The 19,809-nt window shown below is 43.6% G+C and overlaps 1 protein-coding gene across 5 annotated transcripts in view; it reads left to right on the forward strand.

Moving 5' to 3' along the window:
- PHACTR2 (phosphatase and actin regulator 2) overlaps positions 1 to 19,809 on the forward strand; it is a 237,796-nt gene that overhangs the window by 48,597 nt on the left and 169,390 nt on the right. The window contains exon 1 of one of the 5 annotated variants that reach the window (XM_036316604.1): positions 18,166 to 18,438. The exons of the other annotated variants lie outside the window; for them this stretch is intronic. Within the exon in view, the coding sequence (XP_036172497.1) occupies positions 18,426 to 18,438 (13 nt within the window). The 5' untranslated portion in view covers positions 18,166 to 18,425. Of the gene's footprint in view, positions 1 to 18,165; positions 18,439 to 19,809 lie in introns of those variants that run through there. 5 annotated transcript variants of the gene reach the window in all.

The following is a 19,809-nucleotide window of genomic DNA, read 5'->3' on the forward strand; positions in this document are numbered from 1 at the left end:
ATCAGTTCTGGAAAAATTACAGTGTTGGGTAAAAACAATTGCAGTATTAGGCAGGTAATTAAGAAAAGGATTTGGCCTTAGGAGCCATTGTTAGAGTTGGGAAGGGTCCAACAATAATGAGAAGCTGGGACAGAAAATTGGAGACCCAGATACGAACAGAGATCAATGGAAAAGTGACTTGATGTTTAATCGCACTGTGTTGGACAATGAATCCCTCTCCTGTGCATACAGAATGGATTGGTCCCAGCCTCCGTTCCGGAGGAGAGACGATAAGGAGTGGGACAAGCAGGGTCTGGCTTAAGTAGGGCACCGCCTTCTCCCCAGGCACGGCCCCCCACGAGGCTGGCTCTACTTGATGGCTTCCCTGCAGACCCCAAGGCAGGGTTTCCTCGCCTGGAAGACCTCAGGAGGTTCAAGTGACGTATAGGATTTGGTGTAATTATTAAATAAACCTTGGTCAGTTGCTGCTACACGATGTAAGAAATGAGCAATGTGCATTGTCTATCAGCATAGTGACCTCTCCACTAACAAAACCCGGCCCAGTGACCGTCAGGCTCTGGATGATGTCAGCCACTGCCCTCCTGGGAAGAATCGGTACAGGGTTAGGGCAGTAGTTTTCTTCATGGGGATCTGATTAATAAGCAGGTAATAAAGACTAGGAGCCCAGCCAGCCGGGGTGGCTCAGTGGTTGAGCCTCGACCTATGAACCAGGAGGTCACAGTTCGATTCCTCATCAGGCTATATGCCCTGGTTGCAGGCTCGATCCCCAGTGTGGGGTGTGCAGGGGCAGCCGATCAATGTTTCTCTCTCATCGTTGATGTTTCTATCTCTCCCTCTCTCTTCCTCTCTGAAATCAATAAAAATATATTTAAAAATAAAATTAAAAAAAAAAAGACTAGAATGCCAGCACCAGGGAAGAGCAGGATATATGGAGGGAGCCATGGCATTTCCCTCTAAACATCGAGAGCCTGGTTTGTCTTCACCAGAGGAAGGAAGGCCCACCTCCAGGCTAGTCACAACTCAGGTGGGAGGACCTATGAATGTTAATCAGCGGCTGTGGTGTGTTAGATGGGCGGGACCAGGATTCTGCATGAAGCCTGCACACAGCCCACCGAGAGCAACCGGGAGGAGAGTCTGCACAGGCTCAGGACTGAGAGTGGGGCCCAGCTGGTGGCACCCACATGGGCACGGAGATGCAGGTAGAAGGCGGTGAAAGGGCATGTGGGCAAGGGGATGGGGAAAACCCAGCTAAGTAGTATCAGGAAGCAGGTCTGTCCACTGGAGCAGGATTCCAGCCACCAGGAAGGGGTGGGAAGCAAACTTGAAGTCTCGGGGTAAGATTGGTTTAACGTAGGCACAAATCTCTGTTCCAAGTAGAAACGGAGATAGCGGACAGGACAAGGACAAACTAGGAACCAGGTCCACTGTTTACCTAGGGCTGAGGGAGTGGGGAATTGGGTCAGAACCAGAGTTGCTACAGCCTCTTACCAAGCAGAGTACAACATGGGCACCCCATAGCTCAGGGAGCAATACAGGAGGCTGATGGTGTTGCCTTGGGAGTACTGAGTTCTGAAAAGGACAACCAGAGAAGGCAGAGATCTTCCTTTGTTATCAATGGGCTGGGCACCTGAACCTTCACAGTGATGTGGACGGAGAAGGAGGAGACCGGAGAGTTAATGTCCTAAATGCTTAAATGAGGATTGGGGTTTGGGGTGGGGCCTGGGGAATGGGATTTGAGCCCAGTAGCAGGGGATTTTAACTATCACATCATGGAAGGATCGTATTATTTTTTCTTTAAAACAAAATATGAACCTTGGAAACACGTTATCATGTGCTCGGATGAGACTCGGACCTTCTGTATCACATTAAATGGAAGACAAGTTTTTCTTTTAGGTGCATTTTAGGGCAAATAGTACCAATCAGCCATATAGCTTAAAGAAACCATAGTATGTCTGATTGTGAGTAGACCTGACATGGGTCAGTCATGCTGTATTAGCTAAAATCTGTCTGTCTTAAAAGTTCTGAAAGTCTGCACATCTTCAGTGATGTTTGGCACCCTGTGTCACAATAGTAAAGATTGTCCAACCTAGTGGTTGAGCATCGACCTATGAACCAGAAGGTCATGGTTTAATTCCCAGTCAGGGCCCATGCCAGGTTGAAGGCTCGATTCCCAGTGGGGTGGGCGGAGGTGCAGGAGGCAGCCAATCAATGATTCTCTCTCATCATTGAAGTTTCTATCTCTCCCTCTTTCTTCCTTTCTCTGAAATCAATAAAATTGTATTTTTAAAAAAGATTGTCGCCGAAACCGGTTTGGCTCAGTGGATAGAGCGTTGGCCTGCGGACTGAGGGGTCCCAGGTTCGATTCCGGTCAAGGGCATGTACCTGGGTTGCGGGCACATCCCCAAGTGGGAGATGTGCAGGAGGCGGCTGATCGATGTTTCTCTCCCATCGATGTTTCTAGCTCTCTATCTCTCTCCCTTCCTCTCTGTAAAAAATCAATAAAATATATTTAAAAAAAAAAAAAAAGATTGTCTAAATCAACATATTGAGATTTTTGTTATGGTTGAGTCATTTTTTCCCTGGTGGTAATTAGCTAGCAGTTTCAGCTAATTAACTGCTCCTGGTTTGTGAAATCCACAACATCTGCATGAAGAAAGATAATCATCTATTAGCCATGGTGGCAAGACATGGTAATTATTCTAAATTTTAAGTCAAATTACTTAGCTGCAAGTATAGAGAAAGAGAGAGTTGTAGTGAAGACTCAGCCCTGATCTATAGCATTTGATTTTTTAATTGTTTAAGAAACCATACTTTATTTTTTGACAATGAGTATGATACAAATAAATTTATAGACTATCTATGCCCAATCATATAAATAAGTCTACACATTTTTTCTGTCCATGGAATCAAAGGTGTATATTTGATGAATTAATATTATCCAAAGTTTTATACTAAAAGAATATTCAATCTGATGTTATTCTTAACTCATCTCTCAGTAACATGGAATGGTTTATGGTTGTGATCTATAATGGAATAATTATACCAAAAGCCTGTTAGCAACTCATGCGAGATTAAATTGAAAGATTAAATCTGGAGTCTGTTTACAAAAATCTGGGATACTTTTTCATGGAGATATCCAGTAAACTAATGAAATATTTGAAAGGAAGAACGTTTTGAAATTAAGAAACACTATTCTTTCATGCATCCCATAGGAACTCTACTTGAAGAGTTATTTAGAGTAAAAAATTAGTCCAGTACTCAGCACAAATTCTAAAAGTTACTGGCAGCGAAAGATCTTCTAAATCCTTTTATACTTAATATCATTGATCTTATAAGTGTAGATAGAATTACAGGATCCCAATTTAGAAGGGTTCTGGCATTGACAAATGTGGAGAAATTTTCCTAGCCATAAATTGGTACTTAGTAACTTACTACATTGTCAATAGAAATATGTATAAGTACTAAAATTACATAATATGGGAGAAATAGACCTCATTGGCCCAGTCCTTCTGTAGTCTTCTAATTTTTAAAAACATCTTTTTATTTGGAAAATGAAACCATTTCTCCCCCCAAACATTATGGGAGTCCTACATGTAAAAGTGGTAAAAGTAGAGCTGTTTTGATGAAAACAGCTGAGCTTTCTCAATGGGATCAGGTTATCTTTGAGACACCACCAAGGAATATCGTAGGGTCCTGCAGAGTAGAGATTGAAAACCATTAATTTACACTAGATGTCCAAAATGTCAGTCCTTAGAGAAAGACTTTCCTGTAATCAACCCAAAGAAAGCAGAAGGAGAAAATAATAAAGATAAATGTAAGAACTAATGAAAGAGAAGGCAAATAGATGAGGATCAACAAAGCCAAGAGTTGCTTCTATGAAGAGACTAATGGCAATGACACACCTGGAAATGTCCACGAGGGACAGAAGAAAAGCACAAATAAACAATATTAGAAATGGAAAAGGAACAGACCTATAGAGGTTGCAGGGATTAAAAGATAGCAAGAGTATATTATAAACAATTTGATTTCTATAACCTTGAAAACAGATTCAATATGCATAGTCCTAAAAAATTTAACTTACCAATACTGGCTCAAAAAGAAACAAATTCACAAAGCCCTATAATTATTAACTGATTTGAATCTATGATCAAAATATTTCACCAGTCCCAAAAGATTTTGATGAAATGATGAAAATGATGCTGAGTGAGTTCAACTCAGCATTCAAGAAACAAGTCATTTTAACCATATTAGTTTCCTAGGGCTACTCTAGCAAAATACCACAGATGGGATGACTTAAACAACAGAAATTTATTTTCTCACACTTCTGGAAGCTAGAAGTCCAAGATCAAGGGTGTGGCAGGTTTGGTTTCTTCCAGGCCTCTCACCTGGGCTTGCAGATGGCGGCTTTATTATTGTGTCCTCACACAGTCTTTCCTTCTTTGCATGGGGTGTCTCTGTGTGGTCAAATTTTCCTCTTTTTATAAGCACACCAGCCAGATTGGATTAGGGCATACCCTAAAGAGCCTCATTTTAACTTAATCACGTCCTTAAAGGTCCAATCTCCAAGTGCAGCCATATTCTGGTGTACTGGGGAGTTAGACTTCAACATGTGAAACATAATTCCACCTATAACACTAATACTGCGCAAACTATTTTATATTATAGAAAATGATGAAACACATCCCCAGCTCATTCTAAAGCTAGAAGGGAAAAATGACAGACAAATCTCACTTATAAAGTAGATGAAAAATTCCTGGGCAAAATGTTTGTAGCCTAACCCAACAATGTATTTACAAATGTAATAATCATGCCCAGGTTGGGTTTATTACAGAATATTATAGTCACTAAAACTCTGTGCTTACAATTTAAAAAATTCATGGTAACAGTATAAAATTGATTAGTTTGCCAGTACCCAGTGATGTTTTTAAAATGTACTTATTTGAAAATATACTTAATTTACATAAGAACTGGAGTTTTGGGAGGTCTTACATTCATTAAATCCTATAGGATTTTAATAAACCTGAATTTTACTGTGGTGTCTTCCCTGTATTTGGGAAGATACCAAAACTAAACCCTTTGAGGAACTTACCACCTCAAAGCTGAAGGATCCACCTTCAGAAATACATCCTCGTTTTCACACAAGTCCTTCTGGTGGAAGTGTTCAGAGAGAATGCCAGTTTCCGACATTAAATGCAGTTTCGGAGCAAATGTCTCCCAGCGTGGGGTGGCTCGCATCCGTTATTTTAAGCCGCTAATCAAGAAGAACACAGCATCTCACCTCCCCTGTGTTATTTATGTAGCTTTACGTGAAATCTGAAATCGTTGTTCGAATGCTAATTACAGGATTCCGGGTTGCACATTCAATAGGCATTTGTGATCACAAGTGGGTGCTATTGAAGAAGAGGAAGGAAGGAAATACCACCAAGTGATGGCCATTCAGTAACTTTTTAGGTTTGAATACCACTCCAGGAGTCCACCTTTCTATTGGGATTTATTTATGTAGTAACAGGAACAAGCTGTCTTCTATGCTGTATCTGCAGATCCAAGAAAGAAAAGCCTCCTGTCTGATTAGCGGAGGTCACTGTGGTAGAGAAATTTCGTTCACCAGGATGGTCTATTTTTGATGTCCTTGTGTGGGCAGTTCCCTTTGCTCCGCTGTGTGGCTTCATCCTGTCCCCGAGCCCAGATGGCTGTCTCGCCATGTGCTTGTCACTAGGTAGACTGGCTGCAACCACAGAAGAAATGGAACAAATCCACACCCCCTAGCAGAAAAGCTCTACATTTATATCCCACTGACAGCAGGCCAGTATAATTATATGTGTATAGGAAGGACTGCATTTCTTACAGTAATTGTATGTGAGTTTTTGAGACAGTATTTTGAAATGTTAACATATTTTTTCCTGTCATTCTTTGCTCCTTGTGACGTCCCCTTCAGCCGGGGCAGCTGTGGCCTTGCACTCACTTCCTTAGGAAAGGGGCACGGGGCAGAATGCCCGAGCAGTGAAGCCAACTCTTGGCCACTGAGTTTCAAAAGCCTGGGCCTGGCATGAGATAAAAGACGGGAAAGAATCGCTCGAGGGTAATCGTGAGGCAGACAAGCCCAGACACATTGAGGACACTCTGGAGTGACCCTGCATCAGACACATTGAGACAGAAAAAGAACCATCTGCGTGGTGTTCTAGGCCAGTTGCTCGATCGTGTCACCCTGTGCCCTGCCCCACAGGGGGGGACAGGAGCAGAGAACCAGGGCCCTGTGGAAGCCTTTGCTCAGTTGAGGGGTATGAGAGAGCAGCGCCCGTGTGACACACAGGCCACAGACCCGAGGAGGCTGTGAGTTCAGGAGGGAGGCAGGGCACAGCAGTGACCTCTACGGACCCCTCGCCTAAGGCCAGTGAAGGTCAAGTGGGATAAGGGCTGGCTCAGAGGACTCTGGTATAGACAGACAGTGGCCCGGTGTTGCCCTTGCCCTCAGACACGGGGAGTGACAGGACTGGGAGTGTGCTGCCTGGAGCCCTGACCCCTTTCTAGGCTATGCCTTGGGGACCTGGGGTCTTGGAACTCCTGCTCCAAACAGCCCTCAGCCCACTTCCAGGGCCCGCCTGGGCTGGCTCCCTCGCCCCATCTTTATGAGGGTGTGGGCAGACTGTACTGCTGGCGTTTGTATTCCTGGACCACCGGGGCCGCCTAGGGGCAGCTGTTTGTTGGACGTGTTGACATAAAGTACGTATGAGGATACGAGTGTGGCATGCAGCTCTCACTGTACAGGGCAAACCTGGGGGGCAGAGAAGGATGGGCCTCGGGCCAGAGGTGGCTCTCAGCATGGCCGCGTTCCAGGTCATTATGAAGGTATATTTGTTAAGGCTGGAGGATAGAACGTATTTTAGTTAACAGTTTGTTAGCTTGATTTTTATCACTTGTAAATATTTGGACACATGGGCATGGACTAGCATGGGGACCTGTGTGCTTGTTTTATCTCCGCCTTATGGTGCCATGTACCCTTGAGCCCCGGCCACTCTGCTCGGTGCCCGCCTGCATCCCTGCTCAGTGAGTGCTGATGGAATGGATTTGTCAAATGTTTTTGACGGTGGTTCATCTGAAAAGCCATTCAAGGCTAACTGCTCCTGTTAGAACCAATGAAAATGTTCTGGTGGCATTTGGAAGCAACACTCAGGCATTGGCATGGCTAGAAGGCCACTAATTGTCTTCCGAAGGAAGGCAGGGTGTCGCAGCAGCTGCCTCCCAGGTAGTGAGATAGGGAGCGCCCTTGACTTGATTACGGTCCAGGGGGTAAGCCCTGGCGTCTGCCTCCGCACTGGCCTCGGCGAGACCGAGCTGGCCAAGCTCTACATCCTGTGAGCTTGCCATCCAGTGGTGTGGAGCCAACGGCCTGCGCTTCTGGGCTGGCAGGGCTTGGCTGCAGCTCCTGTGCCCCGAGGCTGTGCTGGAGCCACAACAAAGGACTTGGACGTGGCCCTGCTTTGCTCTCATTAACCAGCCTGAGGGTGGGTGAATCCGGTCTGGGGGGCTGTCTGACACGGTTGGGGGGCTCTCTTCTTCCAATCAGCTTGCTGTTTAAAAACTTCATCTTTATTGTTGAAAGTATTGCAGATGTCTTCCTTTTTCCCCATTGGCCCACCCCCTCCCCCTCCCCCAAGCCTTCACCACACTATTGCTTTAGCAGAGCTTCGCGAACACATCAGCCGAGGGAAGCCAGTCTGAAATGAAGACTATTACATAATGATTTTATGAATAACATACAGCTTCCTAACGTCAGTCTTTTCCTGTTACCGTTTCAAACTGGGTTTTAGAAGCAAGCCTATTTTAGATTCTTGTAGTGAGAACAAAGTTAGAAACCATTATCAGGTGTGACGCATTTGATGCAAAATATAGATGGATAAGGAATGACGTTCCTCATTAATAGGTACAATTAGATGACGGCCACTAAAATATATATGAACCAAGGCAACTATGTCAAATGACACGCTCAAGGTTGATTAGGTAAAGGAAGGAGTGTAGGTAGTAAACTTCTGATATTCTAGCTTTATTGGGCATGACCCTAACTGGGGGGTTTGTGCCACATTCAGTGGGTGGAGGGTGTTATGCCGCATTCATTTGGCTCTGGGCGAGTTTTTTGGTCTGTTGAGCAGGCCTGACAAGGCCCGGGGCATCTCCAGGGTTGTGAGCATTCTATGGTGCTGACTGGGTTTGGAGCTTAATTATTTAAATGTTTCCAGACTCAAATGTCTGATGAGCTAACATATTTTTAATTCAGACTTGCACAGAGCAAGCTGTACCATGTGCCTGAAACAAACTGTAGCCTGCCTTGATGAACCGATGCTGAGAGTTCCATGCCATGTATTGTATTTTGATGTTCACATTTTAAATCATAAAATAAAAACTTTATCCAAATTTTAAGGGGGACAGCGTCTGCCTTAATTCTAGTTCCCTGGTAAAGGCTTCCATGAAGAGGACTAGAGTTTGTTTGGTTGTTGTGTTTTGAAGGGAGAGAGAATGCTGTTAGAATAAAGAAAAAGAATGTTCTACTTAATTTAGCCCTCTAAAGATAAACATGCTGGTGAATCATTGCAAGCTGATGTTGCTATTTTAATGCTAATTTTGCAACCTTTTCCTTACTCCCTTCCTGTCTCTGAGTAGGTGGGTTATAGGTAGACTCACTCAGAGAAGAGTCTGTTCTTGTCAGACTCCTTTTAAGTTTCCCCAAGGTTCAAACTATTTCTTATGTAAGCAATAGCTGGCGGGGGGGGGGGGGGGGGCTCTTAAAATAGTACTTTAAAGAATAAGAGCATATTTGAGAATTATCCAGTCTGCAGAGATTATATAAAGTTAACATAGTTTACTTATTATCAAACTTAAGTAACTTAACTACCTCAAATGAATTACAGCTATTTTATAGCACTACTAGAGCTATAAAATTTGGTGCATGAAATTTGGGCACTCGGGGTGGGTCCCTCAGCCCAGCCTGCACTCTCTCGTAGTCTGGGAGCCCTTGGGGGATGTCCGACTGATGCCTTAGGCCCACCCCCCCCCCCCCCCCCGCCCCCTCCCCCCCCCCCCCCCCCCCGCACTGAACATCAGGGGGCAGCTCCTGTGTTGAGCATCTGCCCCGGGTGGTCAGTGTGTGTCATAGCGACTGGTTGTTCCACCGTTCAGTTGATTTGCATATTAGCCTTTTATTATATAGGATGCAAATAGTAATTGAATCTTGATGATCGGTCCTGCAAAACTGACCATGGGAAATACTTTCCCTGTCCTGAGCAAAACAGATCTAGGCATCACTCTATTACTTGCCACATCTCAATCTTGATACCTACCCTGTCTTTTTGGCATAGGTTCCATTTTCCAAGCTGGGGGTGGTGAACTAGCCTGGCCATCCTTTCTCAGAAGGTTGATTCCTCAGTGGTTATTCTTGTTGCAGAGACACCCATCTACCTGGACTTCACTAGCAAAGAGATGGTCCTATTTCTATTTTCCTCAGAGTATCCATAATAAATATTGACAGAAAACATTTCCGAGTGGATAACGGTAGGTTTTCAACAAGGGAATGGTTTTTGCTGTAGAAATACTAAATCTCTCTATAAGAGCCACCGCATCCAACGATGAGGACTTGCTATGAGTCCTGTGAACTCACTAGGATGGCCCACACCCCTTCTGTCTGTCTTGTGCTCTGAACCACCAGGTCCTGTTGGTGCCAGAGCTGCTCTCATTCCTGCCTTCTTCCCTCCTTTGCTTTTGCTCCTGGCATCCATGTGAAGGCCACATCATTCTGCTGTACGCTCTGGACCTTTCTTTCCATCCCTTGTGTTTGGTTCGCCCCGTGTCCTCACCGTCCATGTTGTGGAAGGGTGCATCCATTTTTATCCCAGGAAAACCCATTGTCGGGGAGGAACAGGAGTGATTTCCAGGAAGACAGTTACTCACCCTAGCCTCCCTGAAGTGAAGGAAGTGCACTTATGAGCTCATTGCTCTTCCCTCCTTTACGGAGTGTGGTAGAGGTCAAGGGTTCCTCAGTGGCTTTGCTTTTTCACCTGGAACAGCTGAAACATAAGCAGCCTTCAGGAAAGTAGTGAAGTCTTCATGTGTTTTCATTAAATGGTTAACTATGATTTCTATTACTCAGGTTGAATATCATCCTCTACCTGTAGATCTTCCTAAAAATAAAGTGAAATCTCCCTACAATCCACACACCAGTGCAGGCATACAAGGTCAGAATAAGATGTATATGTCATCTTCGTAGAGTTCTGACTCTTGGATTTCAGTTCTGCTGTCTGTTTTCTGATGGGGAGCCAGTGATATAGGATTGGGAGAATTTTATTTTCCCATTCTCCCTCACATAACACAGTTTCAGCTGTGCTCTTGCTAAAGGGTTTTAAACTATATATATATATATATATAAATTTCAGAGAGGGAGAGAGACATCAATGATGAGAATCATTGATCGACTGCCTTCTACATGCCCCCTACTGGGGATCGAGGCATGTGCCTTGACTAGGAATCGAACCATGACCTCCTGGTTCATAGGCTGATGCTCAACCACTGAGCCACACTGGCTGGGCAGGTTTTAAACTCTTAATCCAGCATTGGCCTGAACACTTTTGGTGATAGCCTTAGGGACATCCTGAACCCAGCTTCCTGAATGCCATATGGAGTTAGAATCTTAGAAGTCCCCTAAATTTATTCTTTGTAATTCCTCTACTCCCTTCTCTTGCTAAGCACTCTTTCTTTATCTGAGCAGATCCTACTATTGGTGCCCCTTCTGATACTCCTCCTACTGCCTACCATATTTTCTACCTATTACCCAACCTCAGGTGCACCCAGGGGGACTTGCCTGTCTGAACAGTTCCCAGGGAGAGAGAACTTTGATTAAGATGACTTGCCTAATAACATGTAGTTTATAAGACCATGATGTGGTAGGCTGAATAATGGCCCCCACATCCTAATCTACACAACTTGTGAATATATTGCTTTACATGGGAAAGGGGGACTTTATAGATGTGATTAAGTTAAGGATCTTGAGTTGGGGAAATTATCCTGGATTATTCTTTTGAGCTCAGTGTAATCACGTGGGTACTTATAAGAGAGAGGCAAGAAGGTCAGAAGAAAAGGCAATGTGACAGCAGAAACAGAGATTGGAGTGATGTGGCCATAAGCCAAGGAATACCAGCTGCTTCTAGAAGTTGGAAGAGACAAGGAGTGGATTCTCCCCCTGGAACTTGCAGAAGAAATTCAGCTGATAACCTTGACTTAGCCCCCTAAGACTCATTTTAGACTTCTGACCTCCAGAACTGTAGGAATAAATATAGGCTGTTATAGGCCACTAAATTTGTGGTCATTTATTAAAGTTGCTACAAGAAGCTAATACAGATGCAAAGATAATGGGAAAAGCAAGTTGAAAGCAGAACTGTGAATCAGGTAGAGAAAGCAGTAGGATGACTAATTACTTCCTGGGAACAACCACCAGTGGTCCCCATCTTGGCCCATTTTCCTGCTCTTAGAACCTGGTTAAACCCTGATTGTGATCCAGTGCCTTTCCATGTCTTGCCCCTCATATCAGAGACAAATGTGTATGTCAGTTTCCCCCCATGGCTCCCAGGAACTTTCCTACAATTGTTTTTGTAGGAATCACTCTGCCTTACATTCCTCAAAGGTGTTGGTGGAGTCCTAACAAGCCCTTCTATAACCGTTTAGATGGCTGGTGTTATGCTCACTGTTACACGTGCCAAGTTTAGTGGTGTGAATGGTCAGCACATGAGATTCCGCCCTAGTAATTAATAGCTAGATCTTACACCTCACTTCCATAGAACAATGGCCTCAGTGGGGAGAGTCTGAGAACTTAGTTCCCAGTTAAATCAGCCAAACACCTGTTGATTACCTTCTGTACTCAGCATGCTGCTCTAGGGGTCCTGGGTTGATAGGAGAAACTCGGGTAGCCTCCACTTCTTTCATCAATGCGTGCCTGGAGAAGGAGATAAAAGCAGCACGATGAAACAATCATTTCTCTTATTTATCTGATAGCTAAGTAAGGATTAGTACTTAGTGCTTACTAACAGATGGCAGGAGGAAACACAATTTTCTTTGGGCTATTTAAGGACATCAGGTGGAAATTGATGAATGAGTGAAAAAGTGACCAGTACTTTACAGGCATGATGGGGTTCTCCAGTTGGTGAAATGTGAAATGGCTGAAATGAGGAATGGGTCTTATCTGACCCCGATGTCTGTTTGTCCATGCATCACTTATGTGCTCACGTGTCATTCCAAACACAACTGCTGAGCACTTATAAGTGTTCTCAGAGTTATAAAGACTGACTAGATCCCTGCTTTCATGGATTGTATTATGCAGCAGATAATCAATTAATGATTGATAAGGCATTTTCCAAGTTAACAGACATCTTGTTACTAAAGATGTTTCTTAAGTAACAAGCCACTTAAGTTTAAGTCACTCAGAACCCAGGATACTTTGTTTGATGAAACCCAGCAAGGTATCCCATGAAAGGACTATTTTTGGTTGCAAGGTGGCGTTGCCCTTGCCAACCTGTAGGAACAGCTCAGTAGGACCCAGACTAAACCTTTCTCCCTTTCCATGTTATCTAGATAACTAAAACATCACACCTTTTATTTATAAAGCTATAAGGGAAGGGATTTGAGAGGGCATCAGTTTATTCTGTGGACTTTGGCACAGATGCTTCAGGAGCCAGGCAGTTCATGTAGGTCTGTCCAACTCTGTGTAAGACAATAGGGAGTGGTGGGGACTTTGGCAAATTGAGAATATATGCCATGACTAAAGCTTTCAAGGTCTGGGCTGACCAAATATTATGTGTGTGGACCAGATTTGTGTCCAGTTGGCAGCCCTCGATTGCTCATCTTAGAAAACAGTGGTAGACTGACTCCTTCTTAAAGCCTGCTGGAGACCATCATCTTTGTAAGATTGGCGACAGACTTCTCTTCATGAGGCCAGCAAGCACCAGCCTGCCATCAGCCTGTTGAGGGAAACTTGCTATTTGGTTGGGGTGGGCACCATCATATTTTTACCTAAGTGATGGCTTGCGAAGAGAGTTTGTTCAGGCTATATATTCCTGGATCAGATTCTGTAAACCAGTTTTTCCTTATGCTTGCTGGTTTTATAGCAATAGACTCATTCACAAGCAGCTGTAACTGACCTTTAAGCAACAGGTCACCCTTTTGGCCGATGGATGAAGTCTAGAACTCCGTTTTACCAATTACTCAGCACCAAATCAGACAAATGCCTGCCTCTGCATTCTGGTGACCTGGCTGTATTGTTGCCAACAATAGTTTTTGGAGCATTGGCCATAATAAAGTGTATGTAAAGTTGCTAGAAACTGAGTTTTAAAATCCTTCAAGTGATAAAAAAAAAAAATTGATCTGGATAACAGTAAGTATATATCATTCTGCTTTGATTTATAGTTTTATAATTTCGCTTCCCTTCAGAAATAATTTTAATGCAACGTCTTGTTTTCTGGCATCTCTGATTGCTAATGAGACATCTATGTTGGTCTAAATGTCATGTCTCTCATTTCCAAGATTTCCTTCAAGTTATGTTCCATATCCATCAATTCTTGTCTCATATCCACCTTTTTTATTTCATAGTTTCCTATTTGTTTTTCACACACATCTTACTTCATTCTTGGTTGTGAGGATTTATCCTCCCACTGCACATCTAGGCTTTATAAAGCTATGGCTTCTAGAAATAGATCAAAAGTCTTTTATTTATTTTTTTTTATTTCCCAGTTTCTTTTATTGAGTTGGGAAGCTCCATTGAAGCAGCCCCTCAGCCTGGTTTCGACTCCTCCTTTCTCGAGTGGAGCTCTTTTAAACCATCACACGTAGGAGCCGTGCTCCTGGCCTCCCGCCTCCACCACAAAGCACAGCGGTGCTCAGCGGGAGCCTCAGTCAGTGCTCAGTCAAAAGCTCAAAAGCTTTTGGCCCCTTTCTACTTCATGGGAGTGATCATCTAGCTTTCCAAGCCCAGCTGTGACTTACCTGTGTAATGTTTTATCTATAGTCACTATGCGTTTGGAGCAGAAGGGTGGTGGACTCACCACACCACCTTGACCAGAAGGCCTTGTCTGGTGGCTAAGCTTCATTAAGGTCTAGACACCAGGCAAAGCTCTGAGCATGCTGAAACGTTCCTGGCCTCTGCATTAACATGTTATTTATCTGTGTGAATAGAAACATAATCTAAAGACCATGTATAAGAGAAGAGAAGCAAACATTAATGAGTAATTCAGGAGAGCCCCTCCTCCCCCATGCCACCAGAGGGAAATCTCAAAAGGAAAATAGGAATCATCGAAAACAGGAGCATGGCAAGCAACTACTGTCCTAAAAGGCAGATAATAGGACATTAGTTAAATGTGTAATTGGTGTGTTGTTGCTGTTGTTGTTGTCTGCCCAGTTTTTCCTGGAAATACTCTCAGTGCAAAACTTTCTCCTGTGAATTCTTTTTTATTTTTAATAGTTCAGGGATTTGGTTTAGTACTTAGGAGAGTTATAAATCCAAGCACTTTACTCAATGAAACTATCTGTATCCGATAGCGGTTCTTGTAAAAGCAGTGGCCAAATCTTTTCAGAACAGATTTCCAGTAGAATGTTCCCAAAGGAACTGGGAGCGAGCTTGACTACTTCCTAATCAGTAGTCAATATTCTGGCACTTTACTTGTTTGTATGAATCAGAAAGGGAGAAGGTCTGTTGGGCTGATCTGGGTGTCCTGGAGGTCTGCTGGGCCAAGCACTGTAATTATGTGGGCATTTCATTCTCTTCATTGTTTCACTCGAAGGAACAGAGTCTAACTTTGTAGAGAAGGATCCCAGTTGGTCCCCTGAAAGCCAAGCCATTATGTTTTTAGCTGATGATTCTGGAGTTGCTACACCTCTTAGAAAGCGTTTGTGCCTCTTGATCTCCACAGCATCTACTTGAACTGCTCTGGGGCCACGTGGGCTCAGATTTTAATCAGAAAAGACAGAGCATGATTCCATCCCCCTTAGCTCTTCCCTGTGTCCCCCAAATCCAGGTAACTTTCTCATAGAAAGTTCAGGAATAATATGAAATGAGAAAAACTTCTCTAGGAAGCTAAGGCATTCTCTGAGAGAGAGAGAGAGAGAGAGAGAGAGAGAGAGAGAGAGAGAGAGAGTGTTTTTGGCCAGGTGATCACCAGGTGGTGCCCGGTGATACATTTGAAGCGGGTGCTGGATGCCCCTGGTAGCCTTGCCCTTGCCACCTCAGCTGGTCAGACCCAGAGTCACACACACCTTATAACCAACCTCGACAAACCATCCTTAAGAATCCAGCCGGAAAAAAATAAAATCCAGCTGGAGGCGGATTGCAGCCTTCTTTCTGTTGGTGGCACAGCACTGAGGGTGTTTTGGATGCAAGCGCTCCAGACTACCATTGGCCTCCAACTGATCAGACTGACTCTAAGAAAGCGGAGGAACCCACGTATAGGGACGTTTATGAAAATGGGAGCTAAGCTCATATTTAAAACATGATGTGGAACATTAGGCTTACTGGTGCTGCTATGCCATACAGCGTCTGTGGGACAATTAGAAAGGGCCTGGTGAACATTTTCTATTCAGGCTTTCCCCAAGGAGAGCGTGTGAATTGTGGGTCTGAACTAAATCAAGGGAGGGAGTGGCTTCTCCCTGGAGCCTGCGGACAATGCTCCACCCACCGAGGCTTTTCACTGTCACTTTGTCTTCTTCTGGTGCCAGGAGGGACAGCGCTCGTGCTGGTGGCAAAGGCAGGGAGACAGAAAGCAGATGTGCCCTTGTCAATGTATGTAGTTTTTAAACATCCTCATCCCTCACAGGCACTCAGCATTAGTGTCATTATTTTTAGACCTCTCTCTCTGTTGCCTATCCCTCGTTTATGTCTGACATCATCGGTGGTTGGAGAGGTTCGGTACTTAGCAGGTGAGAGAGGGAGGGAGTTCCTGGATAAGGAAGGGGATCCTGTGGCAAAACTCTAAAAAGGATTCTTTTCTGCCCTTTTCAATCACAAAATTGTAGCGATGGGCCATAGTCTGTCATCTGAAACCCTTGGGCTCTGGTGTGTTTCCAAATTCAGAATTTTTGCATTTTAGAAAGGTAATATATGCCTGTGCCATATCCTCAGAAGGGTCTGAACAGATGCCCATACCCGGTAACACCATTTCCATAGCAAAACATAATTATGCATCCTAAGTGAGATAAGTAAAGAGTTTTAAATAGCCTCACTTCAACTCAGGTTGTGACACAGATGCATTTCAGAGCCAAACTTAAAAGGAGAAAACACCTTTAAGATTTCCAGAACCTTCTGGGTTTTAGAACTGTGTTTGAGATTGTGGATCTTATATAAACCACATCATGCGTGAAGCCGTGTTTAATGGTCTGTCCTTGGAACCCAATCAGTGTTTATGAGAAAGCGTGTTTTTCAAATGACCAACAAAACAAACGTTTGGAACACAATCCATTTGCACTTCAGAGACTGACTGTATTAATAAAAATAATCAAAAGCCACTTTTTAAACTGAGTGCACAGCCAATAGAAATACATTCTTATTAGTTAGCAGGCACTGCCAGTAGTGACACTTCTTAGCTACTCTGTTCCGAAGTCTCAGACTTCAGGATGTGTTTTCTCTCCCCTTTATATTTCCCAAACTCCTCTCTTTAAAAAAAAAGTTGGGTTGCCCTAGATTTCCTCCTGCTAATACTCTGGGTAGTTAGCAGTCTTAATCAGGGCACGGAGATGAGGAACGGAAGCCACAGTGATTTCAGTCTTGTGGGACCCGAGCATTTTAAAAACATATGAAGAATTTTTTTTGAAACTAATACAGTGATATGTCCTCAAAATTGTGTGACAAAATTAAAATAATGGAAATGGACGTCACAGGGCGAAATCACTGAAAAATTCAGCTGTTCTGTGAGGGAACCATTTCTCTACTATTTATGATATCATAAGTGAAGTATTTTGCTTAAACAATAACCCCAAATCCATAGGTAAGCCTGAAGTTACATTAAAAACAAGAATAGGCTGGCCGGTTAGCTCAGTTGGTTAGAGCGTGGTGCTAAAAACAAAAAATATTTAGAAGCTGTTGAAATGGAAGAGTATGTTACAAATAATTTGCAAATGGTTTGTCATTAGAAATTCCAATGACATACAGAAATGCGAAGTAAATTAGCTGCTTTTCAAAATCAACAACCCTGGCAGAACAATTACACTCAGAACTGTTTTTTTTTTTTTAAACTTGTCAAAATAAAAAACCTGTAGAGTCTTACTGTACTGTGGATTCATTGCATTATGAGTCCACTGTATATGTTTTTTTACTGTATCTGAGAAAATGCAGAAAATACACATGTGCTATCCTCACATTCCAATATCCTATCATAATAGCCACAGGACATATGATTTCTTCAGCACTCAGCCGGCATTGTGCCTTGATATTGTAAGCAGTGTTAGGTATCTTGGAGGGTCATCTTTCCATAGTGAAATTAAAGAAAAGCAGTGAAATGGTGTTCTCTGTGTTCGTAAATGCACTTTTCTTCATGCTCCCATTTCTGTTACTGAGAATGGCTACAGATTGGAACATCTATAGCATCCCTGGACATCTTTAGATTGGAACATCTATAGCATCCCTAGACATCTTTTGACCATCGTGTTTCGCATGATTAGTGCCATTTAGTGAAAGCCCTTTGACTTTCCCTGTCGGGCTAGGTAGGAAGAAATCCTGACTGGAAATAGAAACCCTAGTCATGATGAAAACATAACCAAAAAGGAATGACAAGCCTCAGCTTCTTATCATATACTCAGAGCAGAATAGTGAAGATGGCCTTTATTTTAAAATGTTTTATCTGTCATTCCTTGCTCACGCCCAATAACAAGAAAACTTTCACATTTCACATTGAAAAGTTGCCGGGTCATCCAGTGATGTCAGGGATGAAGGCTGGACCCCCTTTAGGCCTGCCCAAGGGGGAGGACCATTTAGTGTATGGTTCAGGGAGCCTCTTTACCTTTTCATTATCTCTGCCTCCCCTGCTCCTGTTTGCTCTGGCATCTTGGGGAGCAGCATGTACTCTGCATAGCGTGTGCGCCTCTTTCTGAAACGTGCAATCCACTCCACACTGCAGTGATTTTTTTTCTCTCCTTTGCTTAGAACAGAGGTGAAAACCCCAGAGGATTCAAGTATCCACTTGATAGGCTCAGTCTCTCTTAATCAGCCTGTAATGGAGCTAATGGCTGTTTGTCATCCTTGGAGATATAAATTTCCTGGCGGTGTCTCCTGCAGACAGCACATGGAGAAGGCTGTGTGCGCCAGCAAGCACCGATAATCAGCAGAAGGGCAGGGTGCTTCGTTAGCCAGGAGGAGCGCCGGGCTTCCCGCTGCCAGGCTCCAGAGCTCGCCTGGCCACTCCTGAGACATGGACGATGCCGGTAGGTAAAGCAAGCCTGAATCCTTCCCACCCTCTCGGCTCCTTTGCCGTCGGCATCCTTCCCTGCAGGATGTGTGTCTATGTGTTGTTGGTCTTGTCCTGCGCTCTCACGTTCGAGCCCGGGAGACATGGTATGTGTTCACCCTGCTGCATTGTCCACAAGGCGCCCAGTGTTTGCTTTGAAGTTCGGGAATTGGGAACGCAGATTTTAATTCCACAGTCACCTTTTGGAAGACTACACGGTTATTGTATTTAGGCTGCAGGAAGTGTGCTTTGCTGTGTGATTCTTTTGTGCTCAGAACAGTGGGCGAAAATGCATCTGGTTAATGAAACAACTTACTAAAGGGTGGCAGAAGATGGATGGAGTTAATGAACTGAACAAACATTTTTTCGCTGTTACGGTATGCACTGTGTAATAGCAGCTTGTGTCTGATGCTTAGTCTTCCTGTTAGCATGAAAGGTGGAAAACATCTCAGTATCCTCTGCTATTTTAGTTTCAGGGTACAGACATTAGTGACCAATCCGGTGCCTTTTGAAAATGTATTTGTGTTTAATATCTTGACAGCTAGACAAACATGACTGTGGGAGTATTCTAATGCCACTTAAATGATTAGCATAAAATTACTTCTCATGTGGAACTTTTTCTGCGCTATATTGGACTTTTAGAAGACCCACTCTGTGGGATTACTCCCCATTTTGGCGTTAAGAATATTAAATGCAGAATTCTCCCCAAAATGCTATGGATGCTCTGTCTCCTGAAACTCATTAGCTCAGTTGCTCAGCTGGTTGCGGTTTTATAGAGAGATGCCTTGCAGCCTGTGGACACGGTCAGCTCTGCAAAGAGGATGCATCATTTACAGCACATGCCCCACAGTAAGATGACTCATTTTTAGCAAAACATATTTGTTTGTGAAATGTGGCTATTTCAGCTCGTGGTTCAGGTAGCGTAGGCAGGCAGAGATTTTGAAGGTAGTGTGTTTTGAGTTCTTTCATGAAATAAGTTACCAGACTCTGTGACTAAAATCATTTTGTCTTTGACATTGAAGACATTGACATAAATTGGAACAGTGCAATATTAGGGGTGAAAATGTCAGGGCTACGAAAGGAACAAAACAAATATGACTGTGTGTGTGTGTGTGTGTGTGTGTGTGTGTGTGTGTGTGGAGGAAGGAGGCTGGATTGATGTATGTGTGCATTATAGCCCACATTTTTGGTCAATAAAAAAATATGCCAATAGGGCTTGTCATTAAAGCGTGTAGGTGTGATGTTCCATGACAAGGCACAATTTTAACAGGAACCCCAGGCTTCTCTAATTACAGTGGTAGAGTAAAAAAAAAAAAAAAAGATAAATAAACTAGAATCCCTAACTTAG

The sequence above is a fragment of the Myotis myotis genome, unplaced genomic scaffold, assembly GCF_014108235.1.
Source record: "Myotis myotis isolate mMyoMyo1 unplaced genomic scaffold, mMyoMyo1.p scaffold_m19_p_7, whole genome shotgun sequence".
NCBI classification, from domain to species: Eukaryota; Metazoa; Chordata; class Mammalia; order Chiroptera; family Vespertilionidae; genus Myotis; species Myotis myotis.